Source organism: Lindgomyces ingoldianus (assembly GCF_010093535.1).
Source record: "Lindgomyces ingoldianus strain ATCC 200398 unplaced genomic scaffold BDR25scaffold_6, whole genome shotgun sequence".
NCBI classification, from domain to species: domain Eukaryota; kingdom Fungi; phylum Ascomycota; class Dothideomycetes; order Pleosporales; family Lindgomycetaceae; genus Lindgomyces; species Lindgomyces ingoldianus.
Genome location: NW_022985167.1, coordinates 892040 through 915355, shown reverse-complemented (window position 1 = coordinate 915355; position 23316 = coordinate 892040). Strand labels below are relative to the sequence as shown.

Below are 23316 nucleotides of genomic sequence, written 5' to 3'. Positions count from 1 at the left end.
GGCGCAATCCATGCAGTCGAATCTGAGGGCTCAGGCTGAACTCCAGGCCCAGAGGAAGAAGGTGAGCAGCGCGGCCCCGAGCCCGGCTTCGATGGGAGACGCTGATGTGTTGTCGCAGCTCGCAAACTCGTACAAGCAGCTTCTCGAGTAAGCCCGCCGGCCTCGCCGCATCTTCCCCTCACCATGCTGATCCGCCCCGCGCAGTGAATTCAATGCGACAGACCTCAAGACGGTGGGGAACTACACCCTGGGGAGGCTCATTGGAAAGGGCAGCTTCGGCAAGGTCTATCTGGCGACCCACAAGCTCACCAACGGCTCCAAGGTGCGCTCCAAGGTCCCCGGTGGGAGCTGCTGTAACGCATGCAGTTGACACTTTGACAGGTAGTCCTTAAGTCCGCGAAGAAGGATGACGCGAACCTGGCCCGCGAGATCCATCACCATCGCCAATTTCTCCATCCACATATTGCAAGGCTGTACGAGGTTATAGTCACCGAGTCGCTGGTATGGCTGGTTCTAGAGTACTGCCAAGGTATGACCCTATATTTAGAACCCGCCAGAGCCTCTCTGATCTGGGCTGCAGGCGACGAGCTCTACAACTACCTCCTCGAAAAGGGCCCCATAGAACCCGCCAAAGCGCAGAAGATATTCACCCAGCTCGTCGGCGCCGTCTCCTATGTCCACAACAAGTCCTGCGTCCACCGTGACCTCAAGCTCGAGAACATCCTCCTGGACAAGTACGAGAATGTCAAGCTAGTCGATTTTGGCTTCACGCGTGAGTATGAGGGGAAATCAAGCTATCTCCAGACATGGTGCGGCACCGTGTGCTATAGTGCGCCGGAGATGTTGAAGGGGGAGAAGTATGCGGGTGAGAAGGTGGATGTGTGGAGTCTGGGGATCATTCTTTATGCGCTGTTAGCCGGCGAGTTGCCTTTCGATGATGACGATGAGACAGTCACGAAAATGAAGATTCTGAAGGAGGAGCCAATGTTTCCGAGCACATTCCCGCCGCAGGCGAAGGAGTTGGTTCAGGTATTACTCTCGAAGCGGCCGCTTTTGCGGCCCTCGCTCGCAGATATACTGCAGAACCCGTGGTTGGCGGAGCATGCTCCGCGCCAGCAAGAGATTTTGAAATTGCAGCAGCCTGCGCCTTTTACCACGGATCTAGAAAAGGAGGTTCTGCAACGGATGCGCGCAGCGGGTGTGGATATTGACATGGTCATTGAAAACGTCCTCGCGCAGCGTTGTGATTCACTCGCAGGCTGGTGGGCTCTGCTATCAGAGAAGGAGGAGCGTAAAGCTAGAAGACGGGAGCGTAAACGGAAAGAACGAGAGGCTGAAGCTAAGAGCTTGAGGCGACTAAGTGCTGCTAGTGGCCGTCTAGACAAACTTGCGCCGACTATTAAAGAGACTGATGAGGAGGGGCTGCACTCCCCGTTGCTTGGAGATCCGCCAAAGAGTCGCGGCCGGGCTCTGAATCGAACGAGCGTTCATGGTGAGTTCTGATCCGTTAATGGCTCATAGCTTAAACTGACTGTCCCTAGGAACTCCAGCAGATCTCCCGCGATTGCCTGAATCACATATCGATCGAGATTCAGAAGAACCACCTCCGCCTATTGAAAAAGATCACATCCGCAACTCAGATTCGTCATCTCGTCCTCCCCCACCTCCCAAAGAGCTAGGAAATAGGAGATCAAGGAGTAGCATGCTACAGGTTGTATCCACCAATCCCGATCTCCTCCACCCCAACGGCTTTGTGCCCAAACGCCGCCGAAAGTACCAACAACCCTTCATTAACCATCTTGCTTCACTCAGGAACTGGATAAAAGAGACGTCGAAAAGAGCACGCTCACCCGGCTCAAAGGCCAGCAGCGGAAAATCGCCCACCGTACCTCCGAGCAAATCGCCCGACTTAAGAAGACGCTTAAGCAACGCTAATCGCGATTCCAGCGTTCACGCACACCCAAATCTCACGCCTTCAACGCACTTCCAAGCACGGCCGCGAGTCTCGACAGCGGGGAGCGGGAAACGACCTTCTGTATCTCCATCACCACTAACACCACGTTCATCGTACCGTCGGTCTTCCGGGGGTCTACGAGGCAGAAAATCTACTTCGTCTTCTATTTCTTCAATCCGATCTATGCCGCATCACCACCACTCACATTCCAAAGCGTCCTCCACGTCCTCTGCATCGCTCGCCTCCCCCGCCGTCTCGACCTCAGGGCATAAAGCCAAATCCCCCCACTCCTCCGTCAAAGTCCTGCCTGCAACCCCGACAAACTCCACCTTCCCATCCAACATCCGCGTGGTCCGTGCGCCCCTCAGCGAAGGTGGTGCAGCGTTCGGTACAGCGCCACCCCCGTCTCCTGGCCTGATATTCGCCAAACGGAAACGTAGTCCGTTTAAAGGACCGATGCTGAATCTCAATATTCACAGTAGTCCGCGCGATGCACGTGGTCCGAGAAGTGAGGGAAATTCGAGAAGTGGGAGTGTGCAGGGTAGGAGGAGTGGAGAGATTATGGGGATTGAGGAGGAGGATGAGGATGAGTTTGAGGAGGTGGATGAGTTTTCGCCGGTTATGGGGAAGGGAGAAGTTGTAGTTATGGAGGAGAAGGCGGGACCATTGCCGCCGATGAAGGAGGATGGGTGATGAAGAGATGAATAGAGCTGTTGAGGGAATGCTTGATTGATGGAGTGAGCGTTTGGGAGATAAATTACTTCTTGAGTGGAGGGAATATAGGGTACGGTACTGGTGTTTCTGGATTAGCGTGTTTGCTTGCATACATGGCACTTTTCTCTTTCTCTTGCTTATCACATAACATCTTCTCTTTTGGCTTGCTTTGCTTACTTGTTTTCTCCTTTTTTTTTTCCCCCGCGAAAGGGATTTTCTGTACCCTGGGTGTTGAGGCTGGATTTCTCTCCGCCCCCGTCTCCTTCTCCCTCCCTTCCCCTAACCGCCTTCAAGCTCGTTCCTCTGAGAGCATCGTCCTAACTCTTAATCCGTGCGCTAGAGGCTCGCTTCAGCCCAACTTTTGTGGTGAGTGTGTAAATAAGGAGCGACTTTTTTTATCCGATGTTGTTTACTTTACCTTTCCTGTTCATATATGTCTATCTATCATTCTTTCTGTCTGCGTTTCGCTCATATTCTGGTTGTCGCCACCATTGTTGCAGGTACGAGAAGCGAGGACCTGACCCTAGCTCGGACGAGGGCGAAGGCTTTACTTGCATAAAAGGGGTTTGGTTACGGGCGGGGCTTGCAGTAGGGAGTGAGGTGGAATGTCATGTCTTGGTCCTGTAGGATGTTCTAAACGAGACGAGGTAGATATGATGGCATGGCTCGGCATGCGATGGAATAAGAAGATATGTCTTTTTCCAAGTCTTGGTGCGCAGGTGAACAGGTGAACAGATTCAGTGGACGAGTTGATGTGATGCTAACTAGCTGCTAACTAGCGTTATTTAGTGGACGTGTGTTTGAGATCGTGGAGATGGGAAATTCAATAGGGGTGATGATGATGGCGCGTGGTGTGCTTAGGGGGCAGGCAAGCATGCAGGAGGTATTGTTCATAGCACCCCCTCATGCACTGCTCCACGCAGTCTGTCGTGTACTTAGCCGGAGGTTGATCAGGTTTGAGTTTGAGTTTGGGATAGATTGGCTTCAATGGCAGGGACAGAGCATTTGGAGTCGAAGGTAGCAAGGTGGAGAGCAACCTTGATACATCATCCAAGCCCCCAAGCGGCTACCCTAGGACGCACACATGTAGCGTAGTTCCCACCTTCACCCGTCTCAACGCCCTTATGCCGTAACAAAACGGGCCAGGGTCACTCCCATCCATCTCGAAGTCACCCTTACTCAGAATCCTAGTCCAGGCTCCAACCTCCACAGATCGTCCAAAACTCCTTCGACGATACTTTCTCGAAGCCCATGTCTGCTTTTTCACAACTCTTCTTCCCAGCTTCCTATCCCGGAAACTCCATCCGTGAAGCACGAACCGCTAGGAGCAATGGGAAACTTTAAATCACATGTCCACGTGGAAGTCCTGCCCAGGGCCGATGCCGTGGAATGTGGTGTGCTAGGTAAAGGAAGCGCATTGATACTGTACTAGGGGCAAGAACTTTTGGTTGAGAGAACATTGGGTTGGGAGGGAGGGGTTAGGTTGGTCAAGGGTTTTTGGATGATACATGGCAAGGGAGCGTGGTTGATGCAACATGACCTGAGGTTACCGTATTTGGGCATGTTGGGGATTGGGCTGGGGTTTGTCGGTTTCAGTTTCATATACAAGACACGGCATATACCAAAGTGTAGCTAGGGGCTAAGAATAGAAAGAAAAGTGAATGCTAGGTACGAATATCCAAAAGAGACAGGACGAGACGAAAGACCAGACGAGAGAAGTGGTCTAAGATAAATGAGAACTTTTATGGCTGATGGTCACAGATCCTGCGGTTTTCGTGGGCTTGGGATTGTCTCAGATATCGGAATAGTGCGAGGAACTGGAGGCTGGAGTGTTAAGTGGTGGTCTGCCCCACGGGTTTTCAGCCTCTAGAGTGATGGACGGCAGGGAGATCAAACCCCAGCGTGGGGAGGAAGAAATCGTAAGGTCCTGTAGACTGTCGATGAATAATTTTGCACATGCTTCTCACGAGACTATCATGTGTCGTGTGCCACCTTACCTCGGACAGAAGTCAGATACAAGCAAGAGTTCGCCTTTCCAACTAACTAAAAATCTCAACGTTACAACGTCCATGCAAAGAGTCTAGCTGACGGGAGGGGCGTACAAACCATCGAATCGTCGTCGCAAAAGCAAGTGGAGAGTGTTGGTGGTGGCTTGCTGCCAGAAACAATTCGAACGATGGTCGCGCATCAAGCTTGTCCTTGTCAGGAAGGCGGACAAGCACACTTCACCTAAGCTTCTTCTATCTCAATGCCGCCACAACATCCCGCGCGGCGCGGCGCGGGCCAATACTGCCTCCAACGCATGATATTGAACACAAGAGCAGTCTATTCGCAATCGTGAGACTATCAACTTATTCGCCTCGTGAAGCATGGAACGTTGCATGCTTGAAGCCGAGCTTGTGTTCGCAAAACGGACGAACTGCTCGTTGTGGGTAATGGTATTTGGTCGCACAAAGTCGGCCGGATACGGGGGGGTTCCAGTGCTCCAGGGTTTTCTGTGCAAACTAGCACCTTCGGCTTATGGGTAATCCAGATGCTGGATGGCAAGCAGCAGTAGCAGCAGCTTGTTTGGGGCAGCTGGGGCATCGTGCTTGCATGCTGCATTCAACTCCAAGCCAGTAAATGGGCTGCAAGGTACTGCGCATACGCGACTCTGGGTGATGCAGTTTTTGGGTAGGGAATTGATTAACTATTCCCTCGCATCTGACAGTACTCATATATTGTTGGGCTGGGAGCGAGCGACTGCTGAGGATAGGGGAACTGGAAATGCCGTCTTACTTCTGCAATTTCTTACTCTGAGGGAGATTGATTGGCCTACTGGGTAATAGCTGATGGCTCCATGGGGAAGTGGAAATGTATAGGGGGATTGCGGCGCGGTGCTGGATGAACTGATGGTCAGGACAGGAGGATGTTGCAAGCAAGCTGTACACATTATACGGTGTCTCTCTGCAATTTCACAGGGCACGGAGAGAAAGATCAGGTCAAGCCAATGACAGGTTTGAGATGGGTTTCTGAGAGATGGCACTCCGTGTTGGAGTGAGAAAGAGAATTGCCTAAACTGGAGCAGCGTTTGTGGGGGCCAATGAAGCGCGTGCGGGAGCACTGCAAGTGATTTATCGTGATTGTGAGGTGTGAAGTTGGCGCCGGGCCGGGCCCGGTAAGAACATTTAGAGACAACAACGGCGAGGCAGTTGATGACGATGAGTGAAGAGTTCGATGACAGCGTTAAGTCGCAGTGGTGCGTGGTGTAAAGAGTGTTGGGCAGACAATCGCTATCGATTGCTATGAGAAGACACGACGGCGGATGGCAAACGCTGTCGTCCATGCATCATTGACAGCATTCTAAAAACCTGACCCCGTGGCATCGTCATGACAAGACAGCCATGGCGGCCATGGCAGCCAGATGTGGGAGAACGCGAATCTGTCCATCTGGCCGAGGCATGGCGGAGTCCCCAAGAAACGTTCACAATGGCATTCTGACAGGGCATCGGTGAGCCCCGTGATTGGGGGACCCGCCAGTGAGGGATTTGGTTGACGACCCCAGACGCAGCACGATATTGGCTCTCTGTCGCCATCAACCATGCGAACACACCGTGAAGTGATCCACCCTGTCTGCGATTGCTCGTGCTCCATTGGTCGTGCGCCAACACTGAACAGACCCTTCCCACGTCCAGTTCACGCTCCTGATATCAATCAGTCTGCGCGGGAGCACGCATGGCCTACTGGATTCACCCAATAGCCGTCCCATCTCGCCGCGCGATAGACAAGTATCCTGCCTTGGCTAGCCCGCTCTTGTTCGGCCGCTCAGGGCCTGACACCTCCCAGCCGTTTGGGCCTACCTAATTTATCCTGGGAAGCCTTTCACCACCTGGTCGCTTTTCCACCCTCAGCTTGCCCGCTTTAATAAGCCTTGACCCTGCGCAGCCACCCCGGCCTTGGACGACAGGCACCTTTATCTCACGCCGGCTCCTCCCACACGCCAGCGAAGGTATAGATACACTCACCGATAGCACTTCACGACACCCCTCGCTCACGTCGCCTGCTGTTGTCGTTCGCTTCTTGGATTCTTACTCAGTCTTCGTCCTTGCTTCTGGAAAATGATGGTCGACGACATGGACGGATACGGCACAGAGAAGAGCTTCGGTGGGGATTCGCGGAATTCTCAGCAGTATTATGGTGAATCTTCAGTGCACAGGGATGGCCTGGGGAGGAGGGTGCTCGACAGCTTCAAAAGGGATCCGAATATGCAAATGACGCCGAAGGGGAGTCTAGGTGCTGATAGGAAAGTCTTCGACGTTGAAAGCGCCGCGCAAAACACAGCCAATTCACCGCTCGCACGCAAGCTCAAGGGGAGACATTTGCAGATGATCGCTATCGGAGGTTCAATAGGTATGTTTCTGGTTTCAAATTCATGTTCCTCGTTCGGTTTCACGGTTCATCCTAATGTCAATTATAGGCACAGGGCTCTTCGTTGGTTCAGGTTCGGCACTCGCGAAAGGCGGCCCAGCCTCATTAGTTATCAGTTACTGCCTCGTCGGTATCATGTTATACTGTACCGTTCATGCTCTGGGCGAAATGGCCGTTCTATTCCCCGTCGCAGGTTCATTCTCAGCGTATTCTACTCGGTTTCTAGACCCTGCATGGGGCTTCGCAATGGGTTGGAAGTACGTATCCGCTCGCTCGGGTCACTTGCACGAACCCATGACTGACTCGTGCTAGTTATGCACTGCAATGGCTGGTTGTCTTACCACTCGAGATTGTGGCAGCTACGCTCACTATCGAGTATTGGAATCATAGCAAGGTCAACAACGATGCCTGGGTTGCGGTATTCCTGGTCCTCATCGTCTCCATCAACTTGTTCGGTGTTAAAGGATATGGTGAAGCCGAGTTCGTCTTCGCAATCGTCAAGGTTACCGCTGTAATAGGATTTATAATTCTTGGAGTTATAGTAAGTCTTCCGTTTATAGGAAAAGCAAGAATGCTAATTCTCGTAGATCAACGTTGGTGGAGGTCCCGATGGCGGTTATATTGGCGGCAAACTCTGGGTAGACCCAGGAGCCTTCAACAATGGCTTCAAAGGGCTCTGTACGACCTTCGTCAACGCTGCCTTCGCCTTTTCCGGAACCGAGCTAGTTGGTCTTGCTGCCGCCGAAACAGCCAATCCTCGCAAATCCCTACCAACAGCTGTCAAGCAGGTGTTTTGGCGTATCACACTCTTCTACATCGTCTCTCTCCTCTTGGTCGGGCTGCTTGTTCCCTATAACGACCCTCAACTCCTCAATGGAAAAAGCGGCGCCGATGCCGTCGCCTCCCCATTCGTTATCGCGATCAAGAATGCCGGAATCGAAGGTCTCCCATCCGTCTTCAATGCCGTTATCATGATCGCCGTCCTCTCTGTTGGAAACTCGGCCGTCTATGGCTCCAGCCGAACGCTCGCAGCCCTCGCCGAGCAAAACCAAGCCCCCAAGGTCCTCGCATACATCGACCGCAAAGGCCGCCCTCTAGTCTCTGTCGCCGTTGCGTCCTTACTCGGTCTCCTCGCCTTCCTCGCAGGCACTAAGTCACAAGAAGCAGCATTCAACTGGATGCTCTCCCTCTCGGCCCTCTCCTCCATCTTCACCTGGGGCTCCATCTGCCTCTCCCACATCCGGTTCCGAAAAGGCTGGGAACTGCAAGGGCATTCTCTCAATGAACTCGCCTTCCGCTCTCAACCCGGTGTCATTGGTTCGTGGGTGGGCTTAATGTTCAACTCCCTTGTCCTTATTGCCCAATTCTGGGTCGCCTTCTCTCCAATTGGTTACAAAGAGAAGACAACGCTTCAACTCATCCAGAGTTTCTTCCAGGTCTACCTCGCTCTGCCCGTTACTCTAGCTTTCTACATCCCGTATAAGATATATCACCGCACGCCGTGGATCCGGAGTCATAATATGGACCTTCACACAGGCATCCGCGAACTCAACATTGCGGAGCTGATTGAGGAGGAGCGAGAAGAGCGGAAGACGTGGCCGACATGGAAGAAGGTGTATAAATTCTTCTGCTAGTCCATCTCTTCTTTTCTATCAGCTCTTGTGTCTTTTTAGGGTGTAGGCATTCTTATTGTTGTTTTGAACTTCTGACTTAGTGTTGAAGCGTCCAGCGTCCAGGCAAGCGTGTTTTGAGCAAGTGAGTGTATGAATTAACGGTTTTCTTGGGGTCTATGATACCAGGCGGCATGCGAAAATGCTTCGTATTGCGCAGCCTTTCTGTACTTACTTTTTCCTCTTTCTCCTTTGTGGTTACCATGGTATAGGATGCATGGTTTCTCTCTAGCGTGGGTGGATGGCTCTAGCATGGAACCGGTTATCTAACATGGCTTGGCTATTTGATCGATAGCGACAGAGATGTAGAAGGTACGTGTCAGTATTGTGTAAACCTATTTCGCGACGACGGTAAGCGACAGGACGTAGTGATCCTAGTCATGTCAATAAGAAAGGAATAAGCCACCTTAACATTTATCTATGCTTTCAGTGGTTTTTATCATGTTCTCTCCCATTTTATTTAGAGTTTATCTCCATCTCAGTTTTTGCCTGCCGTACAAAGACTCCTATGGTGCTCGAGGTGAGTTTAAACCTTGAACACAACGTTAACGAATACTACTATGCTAACAAGACATCACAGTCTCGTAGTCTACCCGGAATCTTGATATGCAAATGCGTGTGGTGTTGGATCTGAGAAGCAAATCCACAAATCCACGAACAGGCAGCACCCCTCAGAATCGAGTCCGCAGCCCCTTTCCCACCTCCCACTCCCTGTTCCTCCTTATCTATTCCTCCCTACTCTGTTCCGAGTATACTGTCTACTATCTCCAGGCCAGAAAGAAGGGAAAGCATTCCTAACGACATATCTAGAAGTGAACGTATCTGTTGACCCAAGAGGACTCGAGTTACTCCTTTCCCTAAATGAGGACCTGAATTACTTCGGTATATATACTGTATAAAACACTACAGTAGAAATAGCGAGAAGGAAGGGGAAGTATAGAGTTTAGTGTTTGTAGCTGTGTGAATGGAGATGGAATAGAGGAACGGGACTAGGCATGAGTCTATATCGTTCTCAAGAGAGCTGTTGGGGCATGGTAAGTACGCTCGCACGGGGACAGAGTTGTATCGAATTCTAGTGAGAACGAGCACACAGTAGAAGAAGGAGAGCAGAAAGGAAGCAGACGTAGATGGAAGTTTGTCATTAGACTACGTCAATGCCACTGCTCTCTAGACCTACCTCTCTCTCTCCCTAAGCCCGAGCTTAGCCCACAAGCAAAAGGACAGCCTAACGACCTCAAGAATTGAACTCCTTCCTTCTCTAGCAAAAAGGGAAAGAGTTCCATCCGCAGACTTGCAGGTGTAATGTTTGGACTATGTACCCTCCTAGACACGGCCACATTCAAAAGTCTTGTGGATGTATGTGTGTGAGGCTTACTTTCCTGAATAACATTGCGAAAGGTAAGGTTATATATCCTCTGTCTGCCTGCCTTCTCAATTATTGATTAGGACAGATGCGAGTGTGTATGAACAAAGCGAAAGAGCGAACTAAGAGACATGTTAAGGATCAAGATCAAGAAACTGCACTTCCATTAAAACGCTATAAGTATGCATTCCTCTCAAAACGCAACTAAAACCAAACGGGCCTAGACGCAATGAAGCTTTTTCCTATCTTTTCCTTAGATTCTGATCCCATTTCCCTAGAAGCCAAGTCAAAACTATATGACATACCGAACAATTACACGATGAATGGGAATGCTGTATCTCTCCATAGTGCTCCTGGGTACGCTGCCCGAGTAACACAGACAGAGAGATAGAACCATAGACTCTGCCTGCCAATAGCACCCATACACCCACAAGATTCCGCGTAAGAAACGGAATAGAGTATCACCGTCTCGCCCCCCACTCATCCTGCACAGCCAACCGTCTCCCAATATTCCCAAAACACACACAGCTGCAGAATAGCACACTACCAACCCACGTCACAACGGCCAAACTCTCATAACTAACAACACCAGCGAATAGCTCTTCCTGAATCCCTTGGGCACCCGAAGGTAGATGTGTGGAGTTTGTAGTTGCGGGAAGAGCGGGCGAAGGAAGGACGTCAGGGTTCGAGAGGAAAATGAAGGAGGTTAGGAGAGAGGTGACGATGAGGGAGAAGGAGAGGCCTGGTTTGCTGCGGTCGAGGATGTACCAGAGGGCAGGGTTAACGAGGGCGAGAGTGAGGGTGAGTTGGAGGGTGGATTGCCAGGGGAGGCGGCGCTGGGGGTGGTTAGTTTAGATGTTGGGATAGATGCGGGAAGGGGTAGGGGAATAGTGGACGTACAATTGCGAAGGCGATGCCGACGAACGCGCCGACGCTCCTGACAATTTCGTTCCATTGCTCGCTGAGGGAGGATTCGGCGTCCTTCTCTGGCTCGACCAGCTGGACTTGATTGTCGTTCGTGTGGCCGTCCCAGAGGAGGTCCACGTATGGAAGGAGGCTTCCCAACACCACCCCCGCAAAGCCCCAAGCGCCAAGGTATATCCAGCTCTCTCGATCGACGCCGCCGACCCTGACCGCAGCGAGCTCCCGGGTGTCGTGGAGATGCGAGACGATAACGCCGTAGACAAGTCCGAACAGAAACAGCGAGGATAATTTCCCGACAATAACCACACCCTTCCATAACCCCTTCCTCTGCGGCGTCGGCGCCTGTCTCGACCTCCGTCTCCGTGTCTGTATACCCTCCACCGTCCCCCTCCTGGCAATCCCCTTCACCCTCAGGCCCCCATCCGGACTACCCACCCCATTCTCCCACCCGTTAATCCCCAGCCCGGAGTCCAACGACCGCCTCGCTGGGGTCTCTGCCCCCGTCCCCCAAGGAGTCGGAACCTCACTTCTCTCCCCCGCCGTACTACTCCCAGCATCATCATAGATTCCATATAGCGTGCTACTCGTCATATTCAAGAAACTCTTATTCCTCATCCCCAACCCGCCACCATCCGACTCCTCCCTCTCCCTCTCATAAACATTCCCATTACTCGCACTCCTCGACCTCAACAACCTCGCATTAAGCTGTGCCACGAAATCTGAAGAACCACGCGCATACGAATTTACCTGCGGCGAGAGCGGCGGAGGCGTGTCGTGGGAGGAGGAAAAGGGATCGGGGCCGGAATCACTCGAATGCGAACCTGAATTCGTCGAGAAATTGCGTCGCGGGATCGGTCTGTAGATATGGGGTGCCTGTTGCGCGGGTGCCGGTGCTGGTGCGGCCTTTGCGTTTACGAAGACGTGGTGGTCCTCGGCCATCGCGTCCAGTCCGGATCCTGCAGGGACGAGATCCCACAGATGCAGATGCAGCCCCCAGTGTCTCGTCTCGTCTCGTCTCCAATGGCTGGACTCCCCAATCGTGTGCTCCTGTAACAACAAGAGCTAGAAATGCACGCGACAGAAGAACAAGAGAGCAAGACAAGCAGAAGGAAATGGAAAGGATGTAATCCGTATGTCAGGTGCCCTAGCAACCCCCTCCGCACCGTAATTGTTGCACCTCACTCGAATGGAAAGCCAGTCGAAAATCTACCCGGGGTTAGTTACGTGCACGTGGACGTCAGACTCCCCCGACTTGCAGCCCAGGTGCTTGGCAACCCATTGGACGCCCGACAATTGGACGTACCTCGTAAAAAAGAATATGTGCTTTGAATTCGATGGACTCTGAAATCCGGAGGCGCGAGAGGGCATTTAAGACATGTCGGCCAAGCAATCGCTCAAGTGATTCTGACGTTGTGGTTGCATGCCAGAATTTGTAGGTCAATAGCGTTTGCCTCTGGGCCAGAAGCATGTGAAAATCAGTTGGTTGTCTCTGCCGGACGCCGGGGCTAGTAACATGCACATCCCCAGACCTCAACAACATGCACTGCAGGGAGGAGACACTCGTGCTTCATTCAGTATTGCATTTTTGGATTCGACCCTGTGGTTCATGTTGCTTAACAGTGCCCAGCAGGGCTCCGTTCCTACCATCGTCGTACCATGCGGCTTTCCAAAAAGCTGCAATGCACACAGCTCGCTGGAAACCCTTTCCCCGTCTATCCTCAAGATGCTGAGCCCCACAATCCCAGAAAATGTCTAAGCGTAAGACCCTAATGCGAGGACCCTTGCAGGGCTTCCCCCGAGCATCGCCATTTTCATTGCATCGTCACTGGCTACCCACCACAACGCCCAAATCAGTACACCTATGCATACAAGTAGAACGCTCAGTCCTCCTGTGGCTGTAGAATGTTACCCCTGTGAATGGTTAGCTTGTGGTCGAATTACATAGGTAAGTCTGTTATGTCACTTACGCAACAATGTTCGCCCAACCGATAAGTCTGCAACTAAATGTTAGCGTGCGTCAGCTGGGATCGCTCTTGGAAAGAACGCACCTCCAATGTTTCTCGATACGTCTAGATAACGCAATCTTTTCGCCAATCTCTGTGCATGCAGGCGAAGTGAGGGAAAGACGAGCAGCATCGGCTTTAACGGCGATGACCTTGGCACCGGTAGCTGTCGAACCAATGTTGACCATCTTGAGACGCACAGTTAGCTAATAACCCAATGATATCGGGTTGTAACCTACAAGAACTTCGTTCTTAGTAAGCTTGGCAACCTTCGCCTGCTTGCCATCTGCAGTCTTGACACCGAGCAATCTACGTAGAAGGAAGTAGTTGACTTCTAATTCACTGTAGATGTTCGGCAGATGACCACGAAGACCGAGAACGAAACCAACGAGACGATCCGCACGACACAAAGTAGGGTCCACGCGAGTGCCGACGCCTGTCATACATTAGACGAGCGCACGAAACTAGGGAGATGCTTAGGATTGACCTACCAATGAGACCACCAGGAACGGCAAACTTAAGATCATTGTGCTCTGCAAACAGCGACACGACTCTTGAGTAGATTGGCTTGCACTGGATCTTTCCAGCATTGTCTTTGGACACGATTCCGGGTCTAATCTCAATCTCATCACCCAACTTGAGCACACCCGTCAGGATACTACCACCAGCAACACCACCCTTCAGCTCTTCGATTTCAGCACCTGGCTTGTTCACGTCAAAAGATCGAATCACCATCATCTGCGGCTTCGTGGAGAAGTCTCGAATTGGTACTGGGATCTTAGTAACCAAGTGCTCGTTGATGGCATCGATGTTGAACTTGAGCTGGGCAGATATGGGGATGATGGGTGAGCCATCTGCTACTGTACCTCGGATAAACTTGAGAATGGACTCGTAGTGCGCTGCTGCGTTGTCTTCTCGCATCAAATCGACCTTGTTCTGCAAGATGATGATGTGATTAAGCTTCATGATTTCGATGGCAGCAAGATGTTCGCTAGTCTGGGGCTGGGGACAGGTCTCGTTCCCGGCGATAAGAAGCAATGCAGCGTCCATTACGGCAGCGCCTGACAACATAGTGCTCATAAGAATGTCGTGGCCGGGGCAGTCGACGAAGGAAACATGCCGTAGCAGACGATATCTGCCCGTACATCCGTCCCGCTCGCAGGGAGGATCAACCTCCTTCTCGCTCTTAAACGACCTGTAGCACGTCGGCCGCGGGCACTCCTCATTGTCACATTTGTATATCTTTGCGTTGGCGTATCCGAGCTTGATTGTAATATTCCTCTCCAGCTCGTTCTTAAAGCGGACAGTCTGCACTCCAGAGATTGCCTTCACCACCGTACTCTTTCCATGAGCGACGTGGCCGATTGTTCCGATGTTGATGGTAGCTTGGCGGCTAATGATCTCGGGGGACAATGGCGTCAACTTCGAGAAGTCTACTGTCTTTGGGTCTGGTTGTTCACTGTCGTGTGTGAGCTAAAGGGGTTGGCAAGGGTGAGGAGTACTTACGGAAGCTCTGGCCGCTCCACGGGCGGCAGAATCTCCCTCGTCTTCTTCAGAGCCGACTTGGGCTTTACTTCTTCCACCTCTTCAGGTTCGGAGGCCACGCTCTCATCATCGCGGTGGTCGTGTTCGGAGTCTGAATCCATGCTGGGCAGCGTGCTCTTCTCTTTCGTAGCTACGTATTTATATTTGGGGTTCTGCAATTTGAGCAGCGTAGTATGCGGGTAGAGGGTGAATGTGGTCTACAGTGACTTCAAAGCCGGGAGTCGTCGAGTATTAAATGCCCACAAGCAAAGGCGAAAAACTCATGACTCAGCCCTGCAAATCGCGGGGCGCTCTCGGTGCCGGCCCAACGATTCCCCGGAACGAACCATAAAATCTCCTCCGAGCCCGGCAGCCTGTCTCCTCTTCTCCATTATTGAACAACGCATTTTATCACACTCACGAAAAGCATTTTCGATTTTGAGATACCCGCTGTCCTTGTGGCAGTGTGAGGTTCCATGAGAACGAAAACCGTCTGTCGAGTGAAGAGGAGACTCAAGTAGCTGATTATGGGTGCGTTGTCTTTCTGCTTTCGAGCTGTGGAAGAGAGCGCAATGATTGGCTGTACATCATTTCAAGGTGTGATTAATACTGAAGCCGGAATCGAGGACTGGATCATTCTTCGATCTCTTCAGTCTATGTTGCGCTTTGGATGGGAAGAACTGGAGGCACCAAGTGACTCCACATCCACCAAAACGAACCTTGGTTCTCAATCGTGCCAAGACCCATGAATGATCATTTGGCGTGACTCCATGATGAATTGACTCATTAGAGATGATGAATCAACTTTCAGTCATTATCTTCCAGCATCCTACACCACACAACCTCCCTCCGACACCATCCTCAACAGCCCTAGTGCAACCTTATACCCAACCCGAACTGTCGTGAGCACAGCAATATGCCAGACCTCGATACGCATTAGCCCAAGAACCCATAGCTACATACTCAATACTCACATTATGACTATGCCCACAAAAGTCAAACATCCCTGGCCACCACCTCTCGGGTATCTTCCCGGCATAAGTCCAAGCTACCGAGAAGATTGGCGCGACAACTTCCAGCCAAACCAGCTTATAAAAAAGCCACGCCCATTCACTTCCCCTCGTCATCGCGAGATGTACTATCGGCAACAACCCCACAATGCCAAGTAAGGTAAACACGATAACCCTTACAAAAGCCAACTCAGGGTGTCTGAATTTCGGCGACCATCCTAACACCAAGCTTGTCACACCGCAGATAGCAGTGATGCTTAGATATAGCCGCTGTAGAGAAGGTTCACAGTAGAAAGCTGTGTATTGCTTGGCAACATTCATAGCAGAGATCATAACCGTGGCACACATCAGATCAACACTCACGCAGCTGATCATGAAGTGCAGATAGCAGTGACATTTCATGCTATGCCAGAAGATGCTACAATTCAGGCAAAGAGTTGCCGCAGCGAGGTATATTCCGATAATAAGATTGTCGGTTGCGCTTGCTTGCGCGTAGACTGTGGTGGAAGGGTAGTGGTAGTAGGCCAGGTAAAGTACGGACAGAACGCCGAGGACGTAGGACCAGATGTTGAAAGCTTCATTTGAGAGACGGGGGGTGTTCTGGATGCATTTGGGGATTGTGGTGGCGAAGGTATAGCCTCGGACTACGAAGGGGTTGATGTGCCATGGTTTGGGGAGTTCGTTGATGTCGAGGAGTTGTCCGGTTCAGGTGATTTAGATAGCGCGTTAGATGCTCGCCGCAAGCAGTTCTTCTTCAGCTGCTGATTGATATAGGGTTAATAATACGATCAATTCGAGCGGGGGTGCAAGCTCACAATGGGGCTTTAAAGGTTCCCCGGCGTGTTTTAGTTCAGCTGCAGTTTTCCCCATCCGTTCTGTCTTGCCGTAGCTATGCTAAGTATTTCCAAGATTAAACGCTAGGCTCAAAGTCGAAGCAAGGACCGGCGAAACCCCAATCCAAATGAAGCAAGAAAGGAGATCGGAAATCGTCTACATCTTACCTTCGTACCGTCTTGAGCTCCTCAGGGCTACCGACTGGAAACTTGAAAGTATCGATAAACATACAATACCGCAGGTCCCTGGGATCCTGCTCTGTAAGCATTTCGTCTCTTGTGAAGATACCCTTCGTAGATTAGACCCTAGCGTGGCACTCCCCACCGTCAGCACTACGCATCAGTGTCTTATCCTCCTTTCAGATAGCAACACCGAACTGCAGAAACTGCGCTGTTCGAGCCTTGCCTAGAACTGTGCTCGTAGGGCTTAATTCGTATCCAAAAACTCTTCGCAACTACTAAGCACACGCGTCAAATTGAAGGCAACACTCGGAAATATGGACGCCTTCTAACCGCAACATGCTACTCGTTTTTGACGCCAGTCCACGCCTTCTCTTTCTTCAACAGTACCCTAGAAACCAATATCCTACCAATCATGACAAACCAGACATAGTTCAAAATCTGGAGTGCAGTAGCGGAAGCCGCATGTCCTGCCAGAAGCCAGCTGGACAACTTCTCAGTTCCTTTCGGTGGTGCTTTTGTGTGGCGGTCCAGATATCCTGTAGAACCACCAGGTGAGATAAGATCCCCAAATAATCCGACAAATCCAAAGACAGCGAAGAGAGCTGGTGGGCAGCATGAAAGGTCTTGGTATGGGATGTGCACATTTCTAGAAGAGCTGAACAGATATGCCAGCAAATGACGATAGTACTATGAGAGTTGATTAGATGAGAAGGCCTTGATTATGACCAAATCGTTAATGTTTTGAGATGGAGGAAAGTCTAACGTAAAGCTTGGGGGCCCGCTCTTGGCAGCCGTCAGAGCTCCATGAACCGTGCACAAGCTTCAGCTGTTCCTTCCAGTCTCAATTGAAGGCTCTGAACTTCGATACCATCCAACATGAAATTATGGCGTACCCTACCCCTTATTGTAGGCCTTGTTTCCCTTGCCAGAGCAGACCAAGTCGCTCTCCACGAACCCTCAGACGAAGCATCGTTACTCTCACAAGCCACCTCAGATGAGCTCCTCTACATCCACCGAACGCTCATCGAAATCGAATCGATAACAGGAAATGAAGAGAAAGTTGGGAAATGGCTAGAATCATACTTGAAAGAGAAAGACTTCACGGTCGAGCTGCAGGAAGTGTCGTCGAAGCGGTATAACTTGCTTGCCTATGGGAAGAAGAGAGAAACTACGATATTGGTGACTTCACACATCGATACAGTGCCTCCATTTTGGCCCTACTATCATAACAAAACCACGGATTTAATCGGTGGTCGCGGTTCGGTGGACGCGAAGGCCAGCGTGGCAGCGCAGATAATGGCAGTTCGGGGTCTGAAAGACCAGCTTCAAGATGACTTATCTCTATTATTCGTCGTTGGGGAAGAAACCGGGGGTGATGGCATGCGCGCTTTTTCCGAAATGGAGGATCGCCCTGAGTATGACATCGTTATCTTCGGAGAGCCTACCGAGAGCAAGCTAGTATGTGGCCACAAAGGTATGCTTGGATTCAGCCTCAAGGCGACCGGTAAAGCTGCTCACTCTGGATACCCATGGCTCGGCGTGTCTGCAAACGATGTTCTAGTTGAAGCTTTAGAAAGTATGCTCGTATTGAGGAAGCGCTTGCCCTGGAGCGAAAAATATGGGAATACGACGATGAACTTTGGTAAAGTGGAAGGTGGTGTGGCTGCAAACGTTGTTGCAGAAGCTGCAGAAGCAAATATGTCGGTGCGGATAGCTGCCGCAACTCCTCAAATTATCAAAAGCATGATTGTGGGTGCTTTGGAAGGCGTGAAATCGAAGGCGCAGGAGCTCGGAGGGGACCTTGAGATCGAATGGGTTAGCGAGGGATACGCGCCTGTTGACATTGACTGCGATGTCGAGGGATTTGAGACGGTGACGGTTAATTACGGGACTGATGTTCCCAATCTGAAGGGAAACCATAAGAAATATCTCTACGGCCCGGGGAGCATATTCGTTGCGCATTCAGACCACGAGGCACTCAAGAAGAAAGACCTCGAGCAGGCAGTGTTGGATTTCCGAAGATTGATCATAGCAACCTCTATGATGCATCACGATGAGCGTGAGGAAACATGAATCGAAGTGCAGATAACAAATAATATGAGCAATGTCTCAGTACGGGGCGTTCTTTACTGGTAGCGCAAACGCGTCTATGTGAGGTACTACCCGACACCTCTCACTGTAAATCCCGTGTACAAATTATTAAAATAATTTCCTTTAAATGCCTATAAGTCAAATAAATAAATCTTTTTTTTTCTTTGAGGAATGTACCGTCCTCCATGCCCGCTCGTGCTTCCTTCAACTCTTATGCAGGAGTTCGAGCCTTGCTGACCCCTAACTTTATATGGCTTCTATTTTTTATGCCACAGCGTCATGGCATGGTGAGGATACTAATGCAGAACATCAGGGTTAGATGTGATGCAACTGATGACGAGGTATCTAATTCACTAACCAGAGTCTACTAGGGTGTATTTCATACATAAGGAAAGGAGAAATCAAAATTCTGCTAAATATTCAAAGATTGTACCACAGTTAGCATCAAACCGCAAATTTCCATGTCTAAATGCCGTTATAACCTTCACTGCTGTCTTAAGAAACCCTCGCCTTATTAGGCATAAAGTTCCTAGCGTCCTTTGAAAATTTCCTAGGTTATTCATACGTTTGTTTAACCTGCTCATCCTTCATCACCACCAACGGTGAGTTCCATGCCTCATCTTAAGTTCAGCGGATGGAGTACGGTTTGCTGACACCAGCTTCGAGACGAAGACTTCACAAACAACAGATGGCAGCATCTGACTGGGAGCGTCGGACTCCCCTTCTTCGCTCAACGCCTAACGGTTTCTCTGCGGATACTCAGCCGCTGAGGCTTTGCATTTCGATATATTATCATAGTAACCTTATGCCCACTTCCAGGTGATGCGAGATCGCAAGGGCATTTGTGACACTATGGTCAGCACATTGCTGAAATCCTTACTATAGGGAAACTGGGGTTTAGAAGCTATTAAGACCATGTCACCCTATAGAGTCAAAATCAACACCTCCCCTCCTTAGCTCACGTGAAATCTTGAGGCGCATTCCTGCTAGCCAGCTGGATTTATTCTTAAGCCAACGGGTGGTTCGTTAGGTCCCTTCTCATTCATTGTGTCTAGTGTCATCAACTGGAGCTATCGTTCGGGATCTTGGATAGGTTTTGAGAATTATCACACAATACGTGGTTCGACGGTATTCCGAAATCGAAACGGTAATGAATATATCCTCTCGAAGGAAGAAATACACTAATCCCATAGGTTAAACATCCGCGGACGCTCTTGGAGTCAATTTTCGGGGACTGTATAGAGGGTCCAGACACAACCACCTTCTTCCCCTTTCCATACTAATCGGCAGCACTTTGTGTCGATTTAAAGAACCTAAACCACCCTACAAGGCCTCTAAATGACAATGAGTGATGCGTTGAGGGATATTCAGCCTTATTGGTGTGCTAAACAGTGGGAGCCCGTACTCGTAACCGGCCGTGGCGTCAAAGAACACGGGTCTTATGTCCAGAATTTAAGGGACCACAAATTGGGCTATAATGAAATGAGTATCTACTTTCGGGATAACGAAGACCAGGTGCCCTGTTCCCCTGAAGCTGAAGAATTATCTGTAATTGAGTTCTGTAAAGGTACACTGCTTTCCTCCCTTCAATCAAAAGCAACCAGAATAATGCGTGGATCATGGCTCGACGGCAGGGAGTATCCAACCAAAAGTTTCGGAAAATACCAAAACCCTCTTACTGCAGCTGACCTCTACCAATACCTGAAGCGACGAGTATGTGTATAGTCACAATAATCTCCTTCTTCCTACCTCTAATCTTCCTTCTCGGTAATGAATCACGAACGAAACAAAATAGCGGTTTCGGGTCTATGTCATCCCTTCCACTAATACTCTTCATTATCTCGATAGCGTTTTTTGTGCCGGTGGTGGTTGGAACGTAGGCAGCGAACCTGCACGATACGGATTATCTAGTGCAGATGAAAACCCTTCAGTCTATGGGGCTCTAAGGTCGATAAGAGTGTTGATACTGAAGAGGCTCTAGATTCTGAAAAGACTCTGGATGCAAAAGATACCCCTGACGCAGACAGATATCTGACGTAAGACGAACCCTCTTTCCTTTCAGGCGATACCGGCATTTGTCTGGAAATTGGAGTTATAATGGTTTTGGCATTACGTCTCAGACCTCGACCCACACTATATCATCGCTCTTGCAAAAACGGGGTCCAGTTATCAGATCGAAGCATTGAGAGATACAATCTGGAAATATCTCGCCCCCTAGACCTCACTTAGGGCTACTATCCTAGTAAGTTGACAAACTTTAGAAACCATACTTTTAGCCAGCTCACACCTCCCTTAGCGCAGAGGTATCAAACGTTTCGTGTTGGAGTTTCACCTTTCCTACTTTGCCCTAAGACCCAACCCTCTTGCTCAAACCCTTCTATATCGGCCAATGTAAGTTCCGCACCACATAGGAAATGGAGAGATCTATTCTTCTTGGGCTTTCGATCCATTGGTGGACACTGGGATGGCGAACGTGGCATCCATGACGCGCAATTTTCTCTCATTATAGTCAGCATAGACTATCGAACATAGACCCAACGCGATCATCCGTCAGTACACCAGGCCGTACAGAACTGAAGTACGTCAAATTTAGTACTGGCTAATAGGTATAGAGGTTGTTGTCAGTACACTAACGGTATGTGAGGCCCTGTTACGAGCCGTTTAGGGCAGTCTGTGTAGATTTTGGGTGGATTAAAGGTGCCTGCGCAGAGGTGCAGAGGGTGCAGAAGGAGGCAGAGGGGCCTTGGGAAATTATTGCAGATTATGCAAATCTAGCGTGTTTTGTTAGCAATTTGCTAAGAAACTCCACAACACTATAACCTAGTCCTTTTATACACCTTACAATGCTACTCAGTACATTACCTAGTAGCCTTAAGCTTCTTAGGGCATTGCCACCCCTTAGGCCTCAGGCAGTTAATCTGCCTCTAAGAAGGCGCCTGTTTACTACCTTGCCGCGTTTTACACACAACAATTAGGGCTACCAAAGGACTAGCTACGTAATTAGGTATAAGCAGCAAGTCAACTAAGCTAGTAGTGTACGTTAAACAGTAAGGAATGCAGCTTAAGAAGAGGATAAATTTACTTCTGCTCCTATTACCCCTTCTGAAATATATTAGATACCTTGTAAGCGGCCTGTTCTACTCTGTACTGTACAGTACAGTCTATTAATTCACTTGTTACAGTGCTCTGCTAGTTACCCTCCCTCGTCTACTTAGTACAGTTAGTACTTGCAAGCAGGTTGAACAGTACAGTGCATCGTACAGCCTCAAAACTACTCCGCTACGTACAAATGGCCACGCTGCATGGACCAGTTATGCATTTACCGACACTAAGTTTGACGACGACGGGCCTGAAGAATGATACCTTCTATATGACGATCAGGATGTACATAGCGGCCTAATCGCGTCTCATAAGATCGTTGATGCAAATCTTCCAATATGGGATCCTAGAGAATGCTTCCTACGGATGGTAGAAATCCGAGTATCTCTAGTGTTGAAAGAATAGACATGTCAGAATGATAGAAACAGGCGTGAAACGATACGTAAACCAGCGCTCACCCTTCCTACCACATATATACATGTACGGATCCGTAAAATGCATATAGAGAGATAAAAACCCTTACACACTGGCTAATATTTCACTAGTTGACTAGGCAGAGGATGTAAAGGCTTCCCTGGGCCGGACAATAAAGGTAATAGAGCTGCTGCTTCTGCAGTAGAATCAGTTCTCGGAAACGGCTGTGGCTTGGAATAGGTTTAACGATTCTAATGGGGACATTAACTACTTCTCTGATGCTCCCTCAAAGTATGCCCGGTTGTAACTTATTAGTATCAAGCAACCATTTGAGAAATTGAACGACCCCTGACAGAAGCTGCTTCGTCTCAATACCTCCTGTAAGAAGTCAGCCGAGATTGTTAGTATTCTTTATTTCTTACCCCTCTTCTGAAAGCTTCTAGTGATAACCCTTCCTAGCTCAAGCTTCGTCTCAGCCTCGAAAGCCATTATGTCAACCTCGAAAGTAATTGGGCGAATCTTGAAAGCAACCTTTTGAAGCGCGAGAGCAACAAGCAAATACTCGAAAACAACCAATTAATCCGTGAAAGCAATCAGGCTAGTCTTGAGAGCAACCTCTTAACCCGCGAGGGCAATAAACAAATTGCGGAAAACAGCAAACTGATCCTTGAAAGCAATACTTTGTTCGTCGAAGGCAATCTCCTTTACAAGGAAAACAACAGAGCGAATCCAGAAAACATCGACCTATTACTGGATGCCTGTCAGACAGCCCAGGATAATAGCTTAGTGGCAGGACTTACCCTTCCAGTACGACCGAACCATGTCCAGATCTTCCCTTTGAGCTAACGTCTCTAAGATCATATCTCCCGTAGCTCTAGTAATTGCGTTCTCTGGTATTCCTCCAAGGGCGACGTCGTTCAGGCAAGACTCCAGGACATTCGAGCATCATTCTCTTAATTCCTTTTGTACGACTGTTCATGTTTCTGAGTCTCCGAGCACGCCAAGGCAGATGAAGAGAAAAAGTTCTGACGCTGTGCCTTTTCGTGGACTAGGAGCCGTTCTACCCGCAAAGCGAGGAACAAGTAAGTCAGCTCATACGAGGAAATACTCAAGACTCATCTAACCAC

At 49.9% G+C, this 23316-nt stretch overlaps 9 protein-coding genes across 9 annotated transcripts; 5 read left to right on the top strand and 4 right to left on the bottom strand.

Moving 5' to 3' along the window:
- Positions 1–10: 10 nt before the first annotated feature.
- On the top strand, positions 11–2647 carry BDR25DRAFT_322877 (Pkinase-domain-containing protein; the record flags this gene model as incomplete). Its single annotated transcript, XM_033692064.1, has 6 exons — positions 11–61; positions 119–147; positions 205–322; positions 382–529; positions 581–1492; positions 1542–2647. 6 exons carry the CDS (start codon positions 11–13, stop codon positions 2645–2647), a joined length of 2364 nt encoding a protein of 787 aa, XP_033551533.1.
- Positions 2648–4339: 1692 nt separating this feature from the next.
- Positions 4340–6301, bottom strand: BDR25DRAFT_391747 (uncharacterized protein; the record flags this gene model as incomplete). Its single annotated transcript, XM_033698169.1, has 9 exons — positions 4340–4595; positions 4666–4711; positions 4758–4866; positions 4927–5151; positions 5180–5428; positions 5487–5556; positions 5606–5982; positions 6024–6233; positions 6261–6301. 9 exons carry the CDS (start codon positions 6299–6301, stop codon positions 4528–4530), a joined length of 1395 nt encoding a protein of 464 aa, XP_033551532.1. The 3' UTR covers positions 4340–4527.
- A 479-nt stretch (positions 6302–6780) lies between these two features.
- On the top strand, positions 6781–8709 carry BDR25DRAFT_311134 (amino acid permease; the record flags this gene model as incomplete). Its single annotated transcript, XM_033691212.1, has 4 exons — positions 6781–7057; positions 7125–7332; positions 7388–7616; positions 7663–8709. 4 exons carry the CDS (start codon positions 6781–6783, stop codon positions 8707–8709), a joined length of 1761 nt encoding a protein of 586 aa, XP_033551531.1.
- A 1562-nt stretch (positions 8710–10271) lies between these two features.
- Positions 10272–12420, bottom strand: BDR25DRAFT_280151 (uncharacterized protein). Its single transcript, XM_033687793.1, has 3 exons — positions 12336–12420; positions 11009–12238; positions 10272–10944 (listed from the first exon to the last, which is right to left on the bottom strand). The coding sequence occupies exons 2-3, from the start codon at positions 11969–11971 to the stop codon at positions 10570–10572; spliced, it is 1338 nt and encodes a 445-aa protein (XP_033551530.1). The 5' UTR covers positions 11972–12238; positions 12336–12420; the 3' UTR covers positions 10272–10569.
- Positions 12421–12600: 180 nt separating this feature from the next.
- BDR25DRAFT_280147 (eukaryotic translation initiation factor-like protein 2 subunit gamma) lies at positions 12601–14806 on the bottom strand. The gene is made up of 6 exons (XM_033687792.1): positions 14542–14806; positions 13527–14494; positions 13275–13471; positions 13081–13223; positions 13000–13026; positions 12601–12943 (listed from the first exon to the last, which is right to left on the bottom strand). The coding sequence occupies exons 1-6, from the start codon at positions 14679–14681 to the stop codon at positions 12913–12915; spliced, it is 1506 nt and encodes a 501-aa protein (XP_033551529.1). The 5' UTR covers positions 14682–14806; the 3' UTR covers positions 12601–12912.
- Positions 14807–15388: 582 nt separating this feature from the next.
- On the bottom strand, positions 15389–16265 carry BDR25DRAFT_215393 (Hly-III related protein; the record flags this gene model as incomplete). Its single annotated transcript, XM_033684838.1, has 2 exons — positions 15389–15484; positions 15534–16265. Coding segments are annotated over 2 exons (828 nt in total), but the record flags the coding sequence as incomplete, so codon positions are not given.
- Positions 16266–17412: 1147 nt separating this feature from the next.
- On the top strand, positions 17413–18670 carry BDR25DRAFT_332069 (acetylornithine deacetylase-like protein). The gene has a single exon (XM_033692712.1). The coding sequence runs from the start codon at positions 17462–17464 to the stop codon at positions 18656–18658; it is 1197 nt and encodes a 398-aa protein (XP_033551527.1). The 5' UTR covers positions 17413–17461; the 3' UTR covers positions 18659–18670.
- Positions 18671–20014: 1344 nt separating this feature from the next.
- Positions 20015–21253, top strand: BDR25DRAFT_311131 (uncharacterized protein; the record flags this gene model as incomplete). The annotated part of the gene is made up of 5 exons (XM_033691211.1): positions 20015–20243; positions 20525–20552; positions 20608–20712; positions 20953–21067; positions 21209–21253. The coding sequence occupies 5 exons, from the start codon at positions 20015–20017 to the stop codon at positions 21251–21253; spliced, it is 522 nt and encodes a 173-aa protein (XP_033551526.1).
- Positions 21254–22006: 753 nt separating this feature from the next.
- On the top strand, positions 22007–23035 carry BDR25DRAFT_340444 (uncharacterized protein; the record flags this gene model as incomplete). Its single annotated transcript, XM_033693501.1, has 4 exons — positions 22007–22217; positions 22395–22480; positions 22545–22569; positions 22649–23035. The coding sequence occupies exons 1-4, from the start codon at positions 22191–22193 to the stop codon at positions 23033–23035; spliced, it is 525 nt and encodes a 174-aa protein (XP_033551525.1). The 5' UTR covers positions 22007–22190.
- Positions 23036–23316: the final 281 nt, after the last annotated feature.